Raw genomic sequence first — 17881 nt, forward strand, 5'->3', positions numbered from 1 at the left:
TCTTAACAATATAGCCCAGGTTGGCTTCAAACTCAGTCTTCCTGCTTCTCACATGTGCTGGGATTATAGACTTGTACTGTGTACCTGGCTTTGAGATTGATTGTGGTAAATTTAAAATTGTTAATTTTGCTGGTATTCAAATTTTGTCATTTGAAAGCAAATATGGTTCATCAGAGGAGTTGATAAAGAATAGTATGTAACATGGATCTGGTGTAACCCTGATAATCACATAACAGTTTAGACAAAATGGAACATAGGCATCTGTGAGCAGTCACATAACAGCTCCAAATGGAGACTGGAGTGAAGGGAGTGTTAGCCAAAAACAAACTTTTTAAAGTCTAAATTTAAATATTCATAGAAGTAGCAGTAGATGTTAAAGAAAACTGCTGTTTCTTTTTACTTTTTTTTCAGCCTACAATGACAAAATTGTTGCGTTTTTGCGTCAACCCAACATCCTTGAAATTCTGCAAGAGCGTCAACCTGATCTTGCCAGAAACCACTCACTCAGGTAAACAGGATTGGGGTTGCTCCAAGAGGCACTAGCACCAACCATTAAGCTTCAGCAGTCATCCTGGGACTTGCTCTTACCTCCAAGCATTGTTCACAAAGGTTGTGTACGAATGTGTTCCACCGTCAACATCAGCTCATTCAGCCCCAGTGTTTTCTGCCAAGGACAAGAGTGGAGTAAGGTTGGCCAAAGAACCTAGACTTCTCCCAGGATTCTTGGAATCAAATGTGCACAGCCAAGAATACATCAGGCTTGCAAACAATGACACTGGCATTGTAAGTGTTGCTTGAATCAATGTAATCTTTTATTGAGTTGAGATTTATAAGGTCCTAGACTTAACAATCTATTTTTCCTTAACGAATACCCAGTAGAACCCAAGTGGAGAATCCTATTTCCCCTGTGTGAGTCCTTTCTTCCATATGCCCGGCTTCCAGTTTCCCTGTGCATTCCTTCTTCTGTGCTCTTCTGTCATGCTGTTGTTTTTCTTGGCTTGTCAAGAAGGGTCTTCACACTTTTCTTAAATCTTTCAACCTTATAATGGCTCTTAGTTTTGTAATATAGGACAGTGTTTCCAGTCTCAGTGTGCTCTGCATCACAGATGGTTAAAAAGGGGAAATCTTATATAATCTAGTACTCACTTGATTTATACATTACTGTAATCATCAGATTTTTCACCTGTGTCCCAGTTCCCAAAATAACAACTCTGATACTTTATATATGTATAAATGCTTAGACCATAAGCTTGGGCTTGTTCCTTGACTAGCTCATAACTTAATTAACCATTTATTCTTTTCTATGAGTACCACATGGCTGGTTACCTCTTCTCAGTTTCACACTTGTCTCCTCAGAGTTCAAGGTGAATCTCTTCCTGCACCAGATTCTACCTCAGAATCCCTGTCTCTCTACCAGAACCCCAACCTCCTATTTCCAGCTTCAGCTCATTAGCCAATCAGCTTTTTATTGACAGATGATGCTTCCATATATTACACAAGAGATTGTCTCTATACATTACCTTCAATGGTAGAAATGCGTTTGCCAATGATGTCATGCTAGTATATAGGTGTGGTTCTCAAAGACTGATCCATTCACTTCTACCAACCTTGTTTTCACCCAAATGATGTAAAGCTTTATAAAACGCAAAATTCCACAACTCAACCCCACACCTACCCACTCTCACTCCTCTTCCATCTTTGAAATCATTCTTCTGACTTACTTCCATACCCTCTCCAGAAGCTCAATTCAAGAAGCAGACCTGTGTAATAACTTGGCTAGACACTAGACATTAATTTGATGATTAATCGTGTCGATATATGAAATTGGTCTTTGTACTCTTGACTATGTGACTTTCTTGTTCTAATTTGATTTCTCAAGTTCTTATTTTTCAATTAAATTCTTAGATCTTTTCCACTAGATCACACCCAACCCACCTGGCCCTTGAGATCTGTTCCTTGCTACTAAGATCTAAAAGCCCTCTCTCTATGTAGTGAGCAAAATGCCAATATTACTATGCTACCCTTACCTTAAAAAAATATTTCTGAAGAATATAAACTAGGCAAATTTTTGAGTGTGGCATGCAAATGACGCCTATGTTAGAATCCTGGTTTCACCAAGCTAACTCCACAGTGAGCTTCCATGCTTTCTTTACATGAGCATGCTGTTCCTGATCACCAAAACTTGTAAAAATTATGCAAGTATGGATTTTGAACTTTTTTTTCATAGGGCATCCCCTCGGTAGTCCACAGTCTTCTAGAGATTAATAAAATTATAGAAGTGAGTTTAATCTTCTAATTAAGGATCGTAGAGATTCTGGACCTCAAAGCAAAACAAATTTCTCCTCTCTTGTTAATTGGTGTGAAGAAAACTCTAGTTTCTCTTTCTCACACTTTTACTTCCTTCAGACACACACATGCACACACGCACACACACACATATACACATATACACACACACACACAAGAGAGGGGGGGTAGAAAGGGGAAGAGAGAGAGAGAGAGAAGAAAGTCTTCTGAATGCATCTCATTCCCACAGAACAGATTAAGAAAGGGAATACTTAAGGAGTTTTGTGCTTTTCCTCTGGACTCTAGGTTAGTATTTAAAGTAATAGCATATCTTTAAATCTCTACCATGGGAGAGGCTAGATGATTTAATCTACCTGAACAGGGTATCAAATTTACCACAAGTCTTTAATGGCTTAGAAGGACTTTAACAAACATATTAGAGGGACAGTGGGAGGCTCCAGTTGGTAGTAGACAGCTTTCTGTTTCTCTGCTTTTTTAGACTCCTAAGAATTTCATTTTTCCAGTGGTCTTCAGGGTTCCTAGTTAAGCATACTTTTTTTTGCACATATCTCACACAGTAATCTCTTATAGAGAAATTAGTTCATTGCATTTGAGATATATTTCCATCTATTTATGCTTTGAGACTCTGTACAGTTTGTGACCACAAGAAGCATCAGCCGGCACGACAAGCCAAATGAGGCAGGAACTCAAACTGATGAGATAATGTTCTTTCTCCTACCCAGGATGTGTCACTTGTGTTTTCATTTGCTTATCGTAGCAACGTGAAGGAGAAGTTGGTATATATGAGAGAACATTCTGTTTCATAGTTAAAAACTGCACTGTAAGGAACATTCCCACAAATGTAGGGGTAGAATCTAAGCTGAGGTTTTTAAATCTCAGATTTTGGTGACATTTTTGATAATAGATTGTGTTAGCCAGTTGTCATTATAGCAAAGTTCCTGAGATAATTTAGTAAGAAAAAAGCTTACTTTACGTTTAGTGTCTCTAGTCCTTGATCCGGTGTATCTCTTGCCTTTGGTCCTGTGGTTGGGGGTCAGGAGGCGCCAGATGAGAGTAACAGGAAGCTAAGTGCTCATTGTAGAGCTGGGAGCAAGAGTTATGAGCTAGGGTCTCTCAATCCCAATGGGAGCAAAATCTTGACTATTTAAGAACTCAAAACATCTTCTCCTGGAAGTCCACAGCACTGCCCATTAGCACCATCTTGAAAACAAAGACTTTAACCTGTGGACCTTAAGGATGCAAGGAACGGAGCCCAAGGATAATCTATGTGTCCCAGGTATCTTTGAGCTCTGTTTCTGCATAGCCATGAACTACTAACACATATTCCTGGGCATTCCTCCTCATTGATAGCACAGCCACTTGAAAGAAGTAACCTTCCTTGACCCTTGAGTAAGGGATGCCAGTGAGAGACTTAAGTGGGCCTCTCTTTGCTTTGCACCTCTCTTGTGTTCTGATCTTTGCTGCTTTACTCAATTTAAATAATTTAAATTGGGACTGTTATTTTCCTGTAAACCATTTATATGGGGATAAGTACTGAATTTTTAAAAGCATCTCATTAAAATAATTTATAGACAATTTTATAAGTGATAATTGGGTACTTTTGGTAAAAGATTCTCAACTCTCACTAGGAAACCAGAAGTCATGGGTCTTGGAAAGTAGTTAGGTATGTATCTTAAACATTCATATTTGGAGCCTTTAGAGATGGCTCAATGGTTAAGAGCACTGACTGCTTTTCCAGAGGACTGGGGTTCAATACCCAGCACCCACATGACAGCTCATAGCTGTCTGTAACTCCAAGACCTGACACCCTCACACACAGACATATATGTATGCAAAACACCAATAGCCATAAAACTAAAATAAATAAATTACTTTTAAAAATTCTTATTTGGGGGCTGGAGAGATGGCTTAGCTGTTAAGAGCACTGTATGCTTGTCCAGGGGTCCTGAGTTCAATTCCCAGCACCCACATGGTGGCTCACAGCCATCTGATGTCCGATGCTCTCTTCTGTCATGAAGGGATACATGCAAGTAGAGTGTTCATATGCATAAATAAATAAATGCTTAAAATTATATTTGTAGTCAGACAGGCCTATGCTTGAATATATAGGTCTATGTTTGAACACTACAGTTTACTTATGACTCAAGGTGACTTTGATTGAAACATTTAAGAGCCTTTCAAATTGTTACTCTAAAATCAGGGATATATGTTTCTGCCTTTCAGTACCCTTTTAGGATTAAGTGAAGTAAGAATTATGAAGCATTTGGTAGTTTGTAAGCCTAGCAAATATTCCATAAAATGAAGTTAATATGTTAGGTGTCTGTCCTCTACATCTTGATTTTATCACAAGGACTAAGTTTAAGATAATTTTCCTTTGACTTTCTTCAGATTCTCAGAGCCACTTGCTTTGGGACTGATTGTAAATATAAATGGGACCATGTGATTCTGTGCATACAACTGAACTTCAGTTAAAGCTCTCTAGGTCATGATTAACTTCGTGCAAGAGGGCTGGTGGGAGCAATTTTCACCAGTTCCTATCTCAAAAGGCTTTTTATAAACATACAATGAACTCAGCCTTAGAAAGAAAGAGAGCTGAGAAAACTCCAGAAAAAAAAAATCTCTGAGAGCTAAAGCTTCATGTAATATTTGCTATTAATGTCTTAATTGGAATGTATGTGCTAGCTTATATGTATGTGGTAGGCCTTTGACATATGTTTATTTTAAAGCCAAAGTATAGGGAGTTAGTTTCAATTTATGAATACATTTTCAATTAAACACTTGTTACCAAATACATAACAATATTATAATTCATAGACACTACAAAACTGTACATATTCTGGTATGTCATAGGCATTGATTATTAGAATGATGGTCTTGCAATTCAAGCTGTGAAATGTGTGAGGAAAGATGTATTGTAACTAGACATAATAGTTAAACTCCTTTTACAAAATCCAAAATGGTTTTGTTCATACCGGTTTCCTCTTATCTATAAAGATTAAGTTCTAAGAGCCCAAGGTTAGCTTGATAGTTCCCATGGAACAGAACTGTATATATACCATAATATGTACTAGTGATAAAATTTGATTTATAAATTTAGCACGGCAAGAATGTAACAATTCCAAATCAAATAGGGTAAGTATAAAAGTATGCTATAATACAAATTGTTTAAAACATGAATTTGTTTATATCCGCACACTTTCCATTTAATGTTTCTGAGCTATGGTTGACCATAGATAACAGAAATCAGACAATAAAAAGCCATGGGGCTGGAGAATTGGTTCAGTGGTTATGGCCACTTGCTACTCTTTCAGAGGACCTGACTTTGATTCTCTCCCTGTCTCTCTCTCTCTCTCTCTCTCTCTCTCTCTCTCTCTCTCTCTCTCTCTCTCTCTCTCTCTCTCTCTTGCACACACACACACACACACACACACACACTTAAAACTAAAAATAAATGGTAAAGCCATAAGGAATGTGATGTTGATCCTCACATATGAATGAATGAATGAATGAATGAATGAATGAATGAATGAATGGTGGGTCCACAGAGAAAGGGGCACTACTATATATAGAATTGTGTTTTGTTGGATGCACGGTTCCCATCACCATTGAACTGTGAGACATGTAAGCTGAACTGTTTGATTCTCTGAGCATCATTCTAATTTTATGGAGAGATCAATGTCTAAGCAACTGCCCCTCATAGAAATCCTCAGTACAAATCCATCAAACGAAGGAACGACATAATCGGAATGAGTCCATTCTGCCAACATCAGCACAAAAAAGGAGCAGATCACAAGAACTTTAGCTTCACTCTATTTCCAAAATGCACTTCTGTTGAAAAAAGCATGAATAATGATGTGACCCATCTAGTAACAGGCTTGCTAGCTTACAATCTTTGAAAGCCTACAACATAAGCTCCAGGCTAGGTGTTTGTGTTCTAAATATGCTTAAGATGAAGAAACAGAGAGGGGCAGTGGTAGTGCACACCTTTAATCCCAGCACTTGGGAGGCAGGGGTAGGTGGATTTCTGAGTTCTAGGCCAGCCTGGTCTACAGAGTGAGTTCCAGAACAGCCAGGGCTACACAGAGATACCCTGTCTCGAAAAACCAAAAAATAAAAGTAAATAGAAAAAGAAAGAGATGAAGAAACAGAGTTAAGCAAGTGTTAGCCTTTAGCCTGTAGATGATTTATATTCATCTGTATCCGTGGTTCACAAGATTATTTCATTCCTACTTCATAACTGTAATTTTACTGTTATGAATTGTGATGTAAATATCTGATATACGGGATATTTGATGTGTGACATGGGGGTCTCGAACCACAAGCTGAAAACTACTTATCTATTTGCTATCCTCAACATGCAGTGGATTTATATCATTTGTGTGTCCTTAAGAATCACCTAAGTACGTTAGGCCACGTGGACTAACATTGTAACCTACTCTGTAGAGCAGTAAGTAGGACGACAAGGAACCTATCTACTGTGGGCCATCTGTTAGGGCAGGTTGTCCTGTGACCGTGATAAACATCAATAGCAAACACTAGTTTTCCTTGGCATGGAACCATGAGGGAACTCCAAGCACTTCTCTAAAACCACCTCAGGCAGCTTTAAAAACACATGTATTTGCAGCTGTGTTAGTGAGTGCCCAAGAGTCTAGGAACCCAAGTATGCAGAGTCTGCACTGCTGGCTGTCTTCCTCAGCATGTGCCCTTCTTTAACTTCGAGACCAGAGAGAGGATTTGTTTCAGTGGGAATGTTTTCTGTGGGAATTTCAGTCTTAAGACATGGTTCGTTGTCCTCAAATGACCTTCCTGTGAGAGAGCCGCTTTCTGATAGCGTGCGTCTACACTGAGGGGAAGTGCTTACAAGCCTGGTGTGAGAGGCTGCAGCCCTGGAGCTTTTTCCTGCATCAATGCAGCTTTGCTTTGTATTGCTGTTGGTGGTGTTTTGTTGTTTGTTTTTTGGCTTTAATCCCCTCTGTACCTCCCTTTCCACATCCCGATGTGGCTTCTAATTTATTCGCTCATGTGAAGTCAGCTTTCTGATTCTTCTTGTTTCCTGCCATGGCAGAAAAGGAGAACAAAACTGTTTATTAACAGCATGGAGTGAGGGTTTTAGGTGTCTGCCATTTCAGCGTTGGCCGATCACTTGCCTCAGTTGTATTTTACTGAGTTCTCCTGTGCGCAAAACCCTGTGAAGAGCATGTGGGCAGAGGCATACAGGAGGAAGGACTTTTTGCCCTCAAGCAAGTCATACCTCAGAAGTAATTTATTATCTTTGTTATAAACCACGAAGATTGAACAGCATTTATTTATGACACAAGATCCTTCACCTCTTTACAATAGCAGAATAAACTTGAATCCCTATGGTAAAGTAATATTTAGAATCCTCTAATTGCAGTCAAACATGTTAGTAGCATGTCTCAACAAACTAGATTAATTCCAAATGCTAAGTAGCTTTATGGAAATTTGTATGAACCAAATCTCATTTTCTAAAAGGAAAAGAAGTTTTGGAGGTCAGTCATGTTGACTTTAGCCACTTTTATTCTGAAGAAACTTAAGTATGTGTAAACATAAAATGCATATCAAGAAATGTATAAATTAAGTTAAAACCAAGAAAATTCATTTCATGTAAATTAATTCTTTTATTGTAAGTCCTCTGAAGGGTGCACTGTTTCTGGAGGTCCTACAGTACCAGAGGGATATGTGAAGAGGTTAGGCAAGCTTCTGTCCTATCTCCCTGCTTCTAAAATCCACTTCATATATTGTCCTTGGGCAGAGGATTATCACATGTTAATCCAATACATGCATATTCTACACTTATTTTCACCAAATTGCCCAAAGGCAATAGAATTAATACTTTATCTGAGACTATTTTTCAGAAGTCAAATCAAATCATCACTGTTGAGATTACTATCAGTTGAAAGACCCACTTGTCCTTTTTGGGGGATGAAGGAGGGAGTGTTGTTTTTTTTGAGACAGAGTTTCTCTGTATAGCTCTGGCTGTCCTGAAACTCACTTGGTAGACCAGGCTGGCCTTGAACTCACAGAGAGCGACCTGCCTCTGCCTCCCCATGCTGGCTTAGACCGTTGTCTTTTGTTTGCCTTGGGTTGGGTTCAGTTTGTGTGCTTTAGCCTCCATTGGTCTGCAGCATGCTTCCTTGGCATTGTCACGGCATCTCTTCCCTCCCAACAGAAACTCACTTGTATTTGCTGACTTGTTGTATTAGTCTGCCAGTTTATTTAGAATGCCCCTGTTGGAATTTCAACACAGGACAAATAACCGAGGTGCATATTTTACAAACCAAAGGCGACCTGACCTCCAGGTTCCCCCAGCACCCCTCAGTCCCCACCTGTCATAGGGCGTGGCTAGGATAGCCAATCCTCTGCCCTGAACTTTGCAGCCCAGGGGTTGGGCTTCCCTTCCTCCAGAAGGTCTTCCCTTTATCAGCCAGGCTTTTTTCTCTCCCTATGTGCTCTTCCTCTTCCTCTTTCCTCTCTCCTCTGTTTCGCTCCATATAGCTTCCCCTGGCTTCTTCCCTGGGACCAGTGAACCCACTGGAGAGTGGCTCCCCAATGAACCTGCCTTTGTATACTTTAATTTGGTGGCTCCCCAATAAACTACCTTTATACACTTTAATTTGGTCTGAATTGACTGATTTTACTGGTAAAGAATATTTATCAAGTCCAAATATAACAGTGATGTTACTGAATGCATCTCACGGTGTGTGTATTTTACCACTTTTCTATTTGCAGAATACGGCAAAGCTTTTCATAGAATAAGACGTGGCATTTTTCATGCAACATTTAGCATAACTGCATAATATACCTTTTAAGTTCATCTCTTTGTTTTCTCTTTAGCCTGTGGCAACGCATGTTATATAGCTTCCCTTGATCATTTTCACGATATAAATTAATAGTGCAATAAAAAGTTCTCTTTCCAATCAGTAAGAGAATCATGCATGAGCAGAAAATGGGCACTGAAGCCCTGGTGGTGTAAGGGTAGACAGTCCTGCTTACTAGCATTTGAAGAGTCTTTATCTAATTGTGAAGCACTTATCTTGTAGCTGCATATCATGCAGCATGAAGTCACATGGTGGTAAACCGTCATGCATGTCATCTACAGTATCCAGATTTTCCTCTAGCTTTTTCATTTGATTTGGTCACCAAAATTAGAAGAAACTTACAACTTACAACAGAATTTGAGATTTTGTCTGTAGATTTCTAGTAGATGAAGGTCACAGTTTGAGGAACACTGTCTGCAGGGCATTGGGCAAATCAGTGATAACCAAAGAGCAGTTCCTTCTTCGTTCTTGGAAATTATGTGCCATTTCTGAGACCCTGCTTAATCGTCTTTTCCTCTCATCTTCAACCCTGGTCCTTCTCTGAATCATCAATAAACTAAAGTCATTCTTGTTTTTACTTTAAAAAGACTTTATAAAGGACCTCTAGGCTATGTGCATGTCCAAGGCCTAAACCAAAGCTCAGTTACATAAACGGAACACTTTATAGAATTTTAATATAATACTGGGGATTCCTTTTGATTTTTTACTTCACTACAAGGTCCTGGACAGACAACTTTGTAGTGTTCTTTAAGCCTGGTCTATATTGAGAGTTCCAGGACAGCGAGGGCTACACAGGCAAGCCATGACTGGAGAAAGAGAGAGAGAGGGAGGGAGGGAGGGAGGGAAGGAAGGGGAGAGGGAGAGGGAGAGGGGGATGGAAGGAAGGAAAGAGAAAAGAGGGGGAGGGAAGGAAGGGGAGGATATGAGGGGGGCGGGAGAGAAGGAGGGAGAGAGGGAGGGAGAGAGAGAGAGAGAGAGAGAGAGAGAGAGAGAGAGAGAGCGCTAATGCAATGAATAGCACTCTCTCTAGTGCTCTGTCCTGAAAGCATGACCTAGAGCTTGTTGCTGTGACAAATCTACTGGCCTAGTAGACAAAGTCCCAGCCCACCTCTGGTATGTTCTCATCTGAAAATCAAGCCAGTTGTTTTCATTGCCTAGTAGTGTGGACAAGCAGTCTTCCCACTAGGATCCCGTCTCTGATGCCAACCTCCTTTCTTCCTTTCACCCTATCTTCCTTGTGGCTCCGATGAGCGGTGTGGTGTTCTTCTTACTCACAGGACATTTTAGGCCATGGTGCGGCCTTGAGTATAGATAGCATCTATACCATCACTTTGTCCAATTCAAGTGAGCAGAGTTGGTGAAAGTTTGAGCCTGTTTGATTTTTGCTTTTGTTCCATTTGTCTTGCTGCACTGTGATGGTAGACTGAAGAGGTAAATGTGTATTTGTTGAAGATAACGTCAAGATCAAAGCATATTATTATTGACCCTTATACAACTTCTTAGGCTAAGGAACTGTTTAATTTTCTACAAGATAATTTTTTCCAATTTAGTTTTTTTTTAAAAAAAAATCTAACACTTAATTCTTATATATATATAAGAATATATATATCACCAGATAATGGGCCTTGATCCATCATGTGTTTTAGAATATGATGCTAACACTAGTGGGACAATGACCTTCCTGGTTCTGATCTTCAAGGCAGAGTAACTTTTCAGGGAACTGGCATCATAAGAATATTTTTAAAAAATAAATGCCCAAGTCTCACATCTTCATAATCCCTTGTTGATTAAAAAGAACAGAAAACAAATATTTCTAAAGATAGTAAAGTGTCTAGAAATTTTACAAAGCAAGTTGGAGAGGAAAGGGTTTATTTGGCATATACTTCCAGATCATAATTCATCATTAGAAGAAGTCAGGGCAAGAACTCAAGCAGGGAAGGAACCTGGAGGTAGGAGCTGTTGCAGAGGCCATGGGGGGGTGCTGCTTACTGGCTTGCTTTCCATGGCGTGCTTAGCCAACCTTCTTACAGAACTTAAGACCACTTAGCCCAGCGATGACACCACCCACCGTGGGCTGGGCCCCTCCCCCTTTGATCACTAATTGAGAAAATGCCCTACAGCTGTGTCTTGTGGAAACATTTCCTTAACTGAAACTTCTTCCTCTCTGACCACTCTAGTTTGTGTCAAGTTAGCACCCAAAACCAGCCAGTGCAACTGACCCTTATCAAATTGACACAAAAACACATCATCATTAAGTGATAACCCTCATTTCTTATTCATTCCCAAGATCTAAAGAACTTTGAAGGTCCCACAGTCTTTACAAATTCAAGCACATTAAAATTTCAGTTCCTTTGAAGTATCCAATCTTTTTTAAAATCGATAGTCTTTTACAATTCAAAGTCTCTCAATTGTGGACTCCAGTAAAATGCTTTTTTTACTTCAAAAGGAAAAAGAAAAAAAAACAGGGCCCAGTCACAATCAAATGAAATCCAAATCAAACTCTAATCGTCCAGGGTCTGGGATCCACTCACGATCTTCTGGGCTCCTCCAAAGGGCTTGGGCCTCTTCTCCAGCTCTGCCCTCTGTAGTGCACAGCTTGTGTTCAAGGCTCTGGATGCCTCCAGTCCACTGCTACTGTTCTTGGTAGTCATCCCCATGTACTGGCATCTCCAAAACACTGGGATCCTCTGCTGCAATTGGCTGCGCTTTCACATAAAAGCCTTTCACAAGCTCTCAAGTCTCAGTTTGTCTTCATGACCCCTTCAGCCCTGAGCCTTAAACTGCCACTGGACTGCACCTTCATCTGTGACCTCTCCTGCCCCCTCAAAGTGCCAAGTTTCCGCTACTCTCCATGACGCCTTCATGCCTTCAAACAATGCACCACCTGGGAGACGGACTCTTGCACAGTACCAAATCTGGCTGCCAACACAAAGTACAATCTTGACTGTCTCTAGAACACATCTTCTCTTTGCTCTCAGAAAACACTTCCCAGAAGATTTGACCTTAGTGATGCTGATAATCTTCTTAATCATCACTAATTGACTAACTCCAGCTAACCAGCATCACTTGTTCCAGTAATGAAAAAGTTTCACTTTAGTAGTTCCGGTATCTTGTTAATCATAGCTGATTGTTCAGCCCCAGCTAAACAGAACCACAGAATCTTACATTGAAATAGCAACATCCCTGAAATGTCACAAGTCAAGCCTCCACCTTCTCACTACTCTCAATATTCTTATTTTCCAGTCTTCTACACCACATCCCACTAAGATCTCCACACTCAATGGCATTTCTAGCTGGAAGTTCCAAAGTCCTTCCACAATCCTCCCCACAACATGGTCAGGTCTGTCACAGTAATACCCCACTATGCTGGTACCAACTTTTCTTAGTTAGGGTATTATTGCTATGACAAAACACTATGACCAAAAAGCAAGTTGGAGAGGAAAGGGCTTATTTGGCTTACACTTTCAGATCATAATTCATCATTAGAGGAAGTCAGGGCAAGAACTCAAGCAAGGCTAAAACCTGGAAGGTGATGCGGAGGCCATGGAGGGGTGGGTGCTGCTTACTGGCTTGCTTTCCATGGCGTACTCAGCCTGCTTTCTTATAGGACTTTGAGAGGGCAGGAGAGGCCACAGATGAAGGTGCAGCCTCAGTGGCAGTTTAAGGCTCAGGACTACCCAGGGACTTTTTACCCAGGCCTACCTTTGCAGTGGACTACCTTTGTAAGCCCAGGGATGGCACCACCTACAATGAGTTGGGCTATCCCTCACTGATCACTAATTGAGAAAATGTCTCACGACTTGGTCTTACTGAGGCATTTTCTCACCTGAGGCTCCTTTCTCTGTGATGATTCTAGCTTGTGTCAAATTGACACACAAAACCACCCAGTGCATAAAGGTTAGGTGCTTCCTACACTTATAAATGTATAATGGATCTAGCTATAGGAAACAAGAGACTGAACCCTGTACTTTAGCCCTGTAAACTGTGACTAAAGGCAAGTCAGTTTCTATGTGTTTGGGGATTTTTTTTTTCATCCAGGCAGTTGAACCTTATGACTTCCAACTCGGTAAAGAATCTTATTAAGGTGACTTGGATCTTACGAAACTAAGGTACAGTGGAACTGGTGAAATACCAAGTAGAGCAAGATGATGCTCTAAGAACTAAATCTAGATGAGTTACAAGAGACACCTCTTATTTTATGCTTTAGGTCTCAGAATGCAGAGTTCTTAGTTCTCACAGTAAAGTTGTGTATATGTTTGGCTTTCATATACAATCAAATGTAATTGGTTTTTTTTATTTATTTTTTATTTTTTATTTTTTCGAGACAGTGTTTCTCTGTGTAGCCCTGGCTGTCCTGGAACTCACTCCGTAGACCAGTCTGGCCTCGAACTCAGAGTGCTGGGAATACAGGCATGCGCCACCACTGCCTGGCTAAATGTAATGGTTTCATTGCCATAGCTTACTTAAACTTTTATTTTTTTTTCCCTTCATCTTAATTCATTACTGTAGAATGCTCTGAAATAACATGAGGTAAATTAGAGAAAAAATAAGAAAATGTTTTATTAAAATTATGTTCATATGAAAAGCTTAAAATATAAACATGAAGATGATTTGTGAATTGAAAGATGTTGTCATATGTATTTAATGGCAGAAATAAGATGCCATGACTGTGTGTGTGTGTGTGTGTGTGTGTGTGTGTGTACTGTATTACAGATCCAACTTAAATCCTTCCATGTAACAGGAAAGTACTCTACTACTGATCCGTATCCCTACCCACAGCATTATATCTGGTGTGTGAGGGCTATTTACATATTTACGTTATACACAATATCTACTTTCCCAGTCTTAGTAATTAAAAATGTTTCAGTTTTTCATTATTTAAAATAATTCATTATTTAAAATAGCCATGCTCTTTTTTTTTTTTAACTGAAGCTATAAGCATAGTCACAGGTACTATTTATACCACATGTAACTTATAGGTTTATCCTCAGAAAAACAGATGGATAATCCTACCCACACCTTTTGAATGGCAGGGGATAAACCTGGGGGATTGTTTTCTGAAGAGCATGGAGTCACTCTTTCAAACTGTTGCTTAGACACAAACTCCAGGTAGCCTTCACCCAGAAAAGGGACTGGTTTTACTGTCTGGAATAGTGCAGTCTATAAAGCAACGCAGGCAGCAGAGTGTAGGAAGCGCTTCAATAACCATTTTCTCCTAACATTGGAAGTTGTTGTTGCCCACAGGGTCCTTTCCTTGAATGTTTTGCTTTTCAGGGCCTCCTGTATGCTAGGCAAGCATTAACCACCTCATTCCAGCAGACTGTGTTCTCAAAAGCCCGGAGTGTACCTTGTAGGGATTTGTACTCCTATAGTCCCATAGCATGGTGCCACTTAATAAGTACTGAGAACGCTACGGCCACGATAGAAGATATGGCTATCCAGTAAGTTACATCCCCAAAGCCTACCACGGACATTCGCACCGTTTCCTTGCCTCAACAGGGAGAAGATCCAATTTATCCGAACTGAAGGGACCCCTGGATTGGTGCGGCTCTCGAGCGATGCAGACCTTGTCATGTTGCTGAGGTATGTGACACTGGGGCCTCAGGTGGAAGCCTCCTGCTCTTAGCTACTTTGGAATGCTTTTGAAAATAATATGCCACAATGTTGGTAGCCTTAAAATGCCTCCTTTCTCCTCAGAGTCTTAGGGAAATCGTCATATTAAAAATTTAGAGCCGGGCGGTGGTGGTGGTGGTGGTGGTGGTGGTGGTGGTGGTGGTGGTGGTGGTGGTTGTGGTGGTGGTGGTCTGAGTTCAAGGCCAGCCTTGGTCTACTGCGTAAATTCGAGGACAGCCAGGGCTACACAGAGAAACCCTGTCTCAAAAAACCAAAAAGAATAAAAATAAAAATTAAAAAAAAATGAAAATTTAGGATGCAAGTTTCATAGTAATTCATTTCAGATTGCATCGGGAACCCCTAAGATTAGCTTACTCGCACTTCTACGCGGCTGAGAAACGAAAAGTTTATACAGACAAAGCAAAAACCACAAGGGCAGAATAAAACAGAAGGTAACCACAGAAGGATTTGTAGCTTACCCCTGGGGCAGAGTAGAGGTCATTTCTCCTCCCCTACAAGTGAAATAAGCCAGTTTAAACCAGATTAGATTATGCAAACACAAGTTTATTGGAAGCCTGCATTCGGGTAGGCAAGTTCCCTGGCTTCAAGAACCAAGGCAGTGGAAGTCGCCTGGGGGAAAAGAGGGCACAGAGGAAGGAGAGATAAAGAGAGAATGGAGCGCATGCGCAGAGAGAGAAGCCGGAGAAGACAGGAGAGACCAAAGTCTGGATTATATAGAGAGGAGCCTCTGGGGGAAGGGCTGCCCAGCTCTTGGATCAGAAAGTTCAGGTTTGGGGCACAGGTAGGGACTACAGGATGCTGGGAGAACCTGGAGACCAGGTCTGCTGTGGTATAGAAAATATGCACCTCGCTCGGTACCTTATCCCAAGTGAAACCAGTCATCTTTAGATTTTCTTTCCATTTTTCTTTTCTTTTCATTTCTTTTATTTCTTTTTTTTTTTTTTTCAAAATGCGCTTTCTCTCCTTTTGCTGGTTTCAGGATAGTTTATTTGCTTTATGGTTTTTAAGAGTTTAGGTTTGGGAAATGAAAAGGTTTGGTCAGTGGTTCTACGGATCTGATGGTAAGGAACTGACCTATTGTATTGCCTTTCATGGTAGTTAAATTGTGTTTTTAAATTTCAGAGTACTTTGGAAGAGCAACTATAAAGTTAAAAAAAAAAAACTTTCTCATGTTTGACATCAATCCTCAACTATAGGCAAATTAGAAATAAAATGCTTTGCAGGATCCTGGGGTTAGGAAACTACCCTGGAGGTCTCCATGGGATCAAAACCCCTCAGGCAATGCTTTGTTTATCCCTGGGGGCTAAAGGCCACAAGGTGTTGTTTTGTTTGCTTTCTTGCTATTTTCTTTTCATTGGGTCAGGGCTTCCCAGTGCAGTCCTGGCTGTGCTGGAACTCGCTCTGTAGACCAGGCTCTGAGGTCTAACCTTCTCTGGCTCCTCTGTGCACCGCCATTGCTAGGCTTGGTTGTTTTCTATGTTGGTCTTGACCTTGACTCTAATTCTCTCTCTCTCAGTGTTGTCCTATTTCTTGCTGAAAAACTGTTTCCATTGTTGCTATGAAAGCAAGATTCCAAAGGGTTCAGTCACTCCCCAAACTCCTTCCCTTCATCTGAAGACCTTTGAGGAGGGTGTGTCACTTCTTAATCTAGAAGGTGACCGACCCTTTTAACTGAGATATGCTGACTTAGTTCTAGAAGTAGTATAGGCTGTCAGATGCTCAGAAACACTATTGATCTGCTAGTTCAAGAATAGGAAGTCTCTAAGAAAATAAAGTAATAAAAAAAAGTCATATGTCTCTGAAAGGTGAGCAGAAGGAGAAACAGGGGAACAAACAACTTAAGACAGTAGAGGCGACTTAATTTTGGGGGTAAAAGTCTCTAGAGAGGAATCCCTAAGGACGAGAAGCCTGCCGCCTTGTGCACAGAAGTAAGTTCAGTGCAGCAGGAAACTGGGAAGGCGTCTGGAAAGTTCCCTTTCTGCCTAAAATCAGCCATTACCGGGAGTAAAGGATGAATGTTGAGAAAAAGAAGGTCAGGTGTTGGGTAAACGTCCCAGGGCAGCCATGGTCGGGAGTCTGCAGTGAGGGAGAGGCAGGATTAGGAAAATGTGTCTGGAATGAGGATTGCTGTGACCTCACTGCCCAGAAACCAAAAAGGAGAAGCTTTTTAAAATGGCGTGGTCATGAGGCCACAGGTCTCAATCTTCTCTCCTTAGTTAAAGTCTTTAGATGGTAAGTCCTAAATATCGTAGTTAATTATAGCTAAAATATTTGTACTTTGTTAAAAACCACAGTCTACATGAGTTTCTTATATGTAAGAAGATCTCACAAATAAAGAGCAAGACTACTTCCTCACCTGCTTGGGAGAATAAGTATGTTCGCTGAAACTACAGGGCCTTTGAAGATGCTGGAGAATTTACTCACGCATAGTAATTCTTCAGTTATGGCGTGTTATGCATTTAGTTCTTGACCGTCATTTCATTGATCAAATGTATTTATTAATAGTACACAATGGAACAATATACTATCTGTCCTTACCTAATAAATAATATTTAGCTCTTTTTGGAAATGGGGGAGTCTCTATTCACATTCTCAATTATTCTGTATTTCACTTTTAAGTTTATTTCAGTCAAAGGCTTAAGAGTGTGCTTGCCACATACTAAGTTAATCTGTGTCTCTTTAGCATTTTATATCTTAAAGAAGAGAATTAGTCCTGCTAAAAATGTACTTGATTATCTGTAAACTAACATGTGAGACTGTGTAGCTTTGGGGTATTATTCAAATCATATTAAACCCATGTAAAGGTATTTTTCTATTGATATTATAAAATATAAAAAAATGTAAATGACTTGAATTTGTTATTGACTATTCATTTCCTATATACTTTCAATAACTAATTTTATTTAAAATGTACTTTTATCAGGTTTAACATAGGAAGTGATTAATAAATTTAGATGTATAAAAAGTTTTAAAATTGTATAGCAAAAGATGCTTTAAAGGCATGACAACCAAAAGCGCAGTATTGGCAAAAGATAATGAGCAGGCAGAGAATGACTTACAGGTATTTTATAAAAGAAGAGAGTCAGAATCTGGGCAAAGGA

At 40.1% G+C, this 17881-nt stretch overlaps 1 protein-coding gene and 1 non-coding gene across 2 annotated transcripts in view; one reads left to right on the forward strand and one right to left on the reverse strand.

Annotated features, from left to right (window-relative positions):
* Window positions 1-17881, forward strand: part of Hecw2 (HECT, C2 and WW domain containing E3 ubiquitin protein ligase 2) — a 243026-nt gene that overhangs the window by 163189 nt on the left and 61956 nt on the right. The window contains exons 16-17 of the mRNA XM_052192901.1: window positions 412-508; window positions 14646-14729. Of these exons, the coding sequence (XP_052048861.1) occupies window positions 412-508; window positions 14646-14729 (181 nt within the window). The remainder of the gene's footprint in view (window positions 1-411; window positions 509-14645; window positions 14730-17881) is intronic.
* On the reverse strand, window positions 7963-8150 carry LOC127693177 (U2 spliceosomal RNA). The gene has a single exon (XR_007979638.1). It is a non-coding gene; the product is annotated as a U2 spliceosomal RNA (small nuclear RNA).

The sequence above is a fragment of the Apodemus sylvaticus genome, chromosome 9, assembly GCF_947179515.1.
Source record: "Apodemus sylvaticus chromosome 9, mApoSyl1.1, whole genome shotgun sequence".
NCBI classification, from domain to species: domain Eukaryota; kingdom Metazoa; phylum Chordata; class Mammalia; order Rodentia; family Muridae; genus Apodemus; species Apodemus sylvaticus.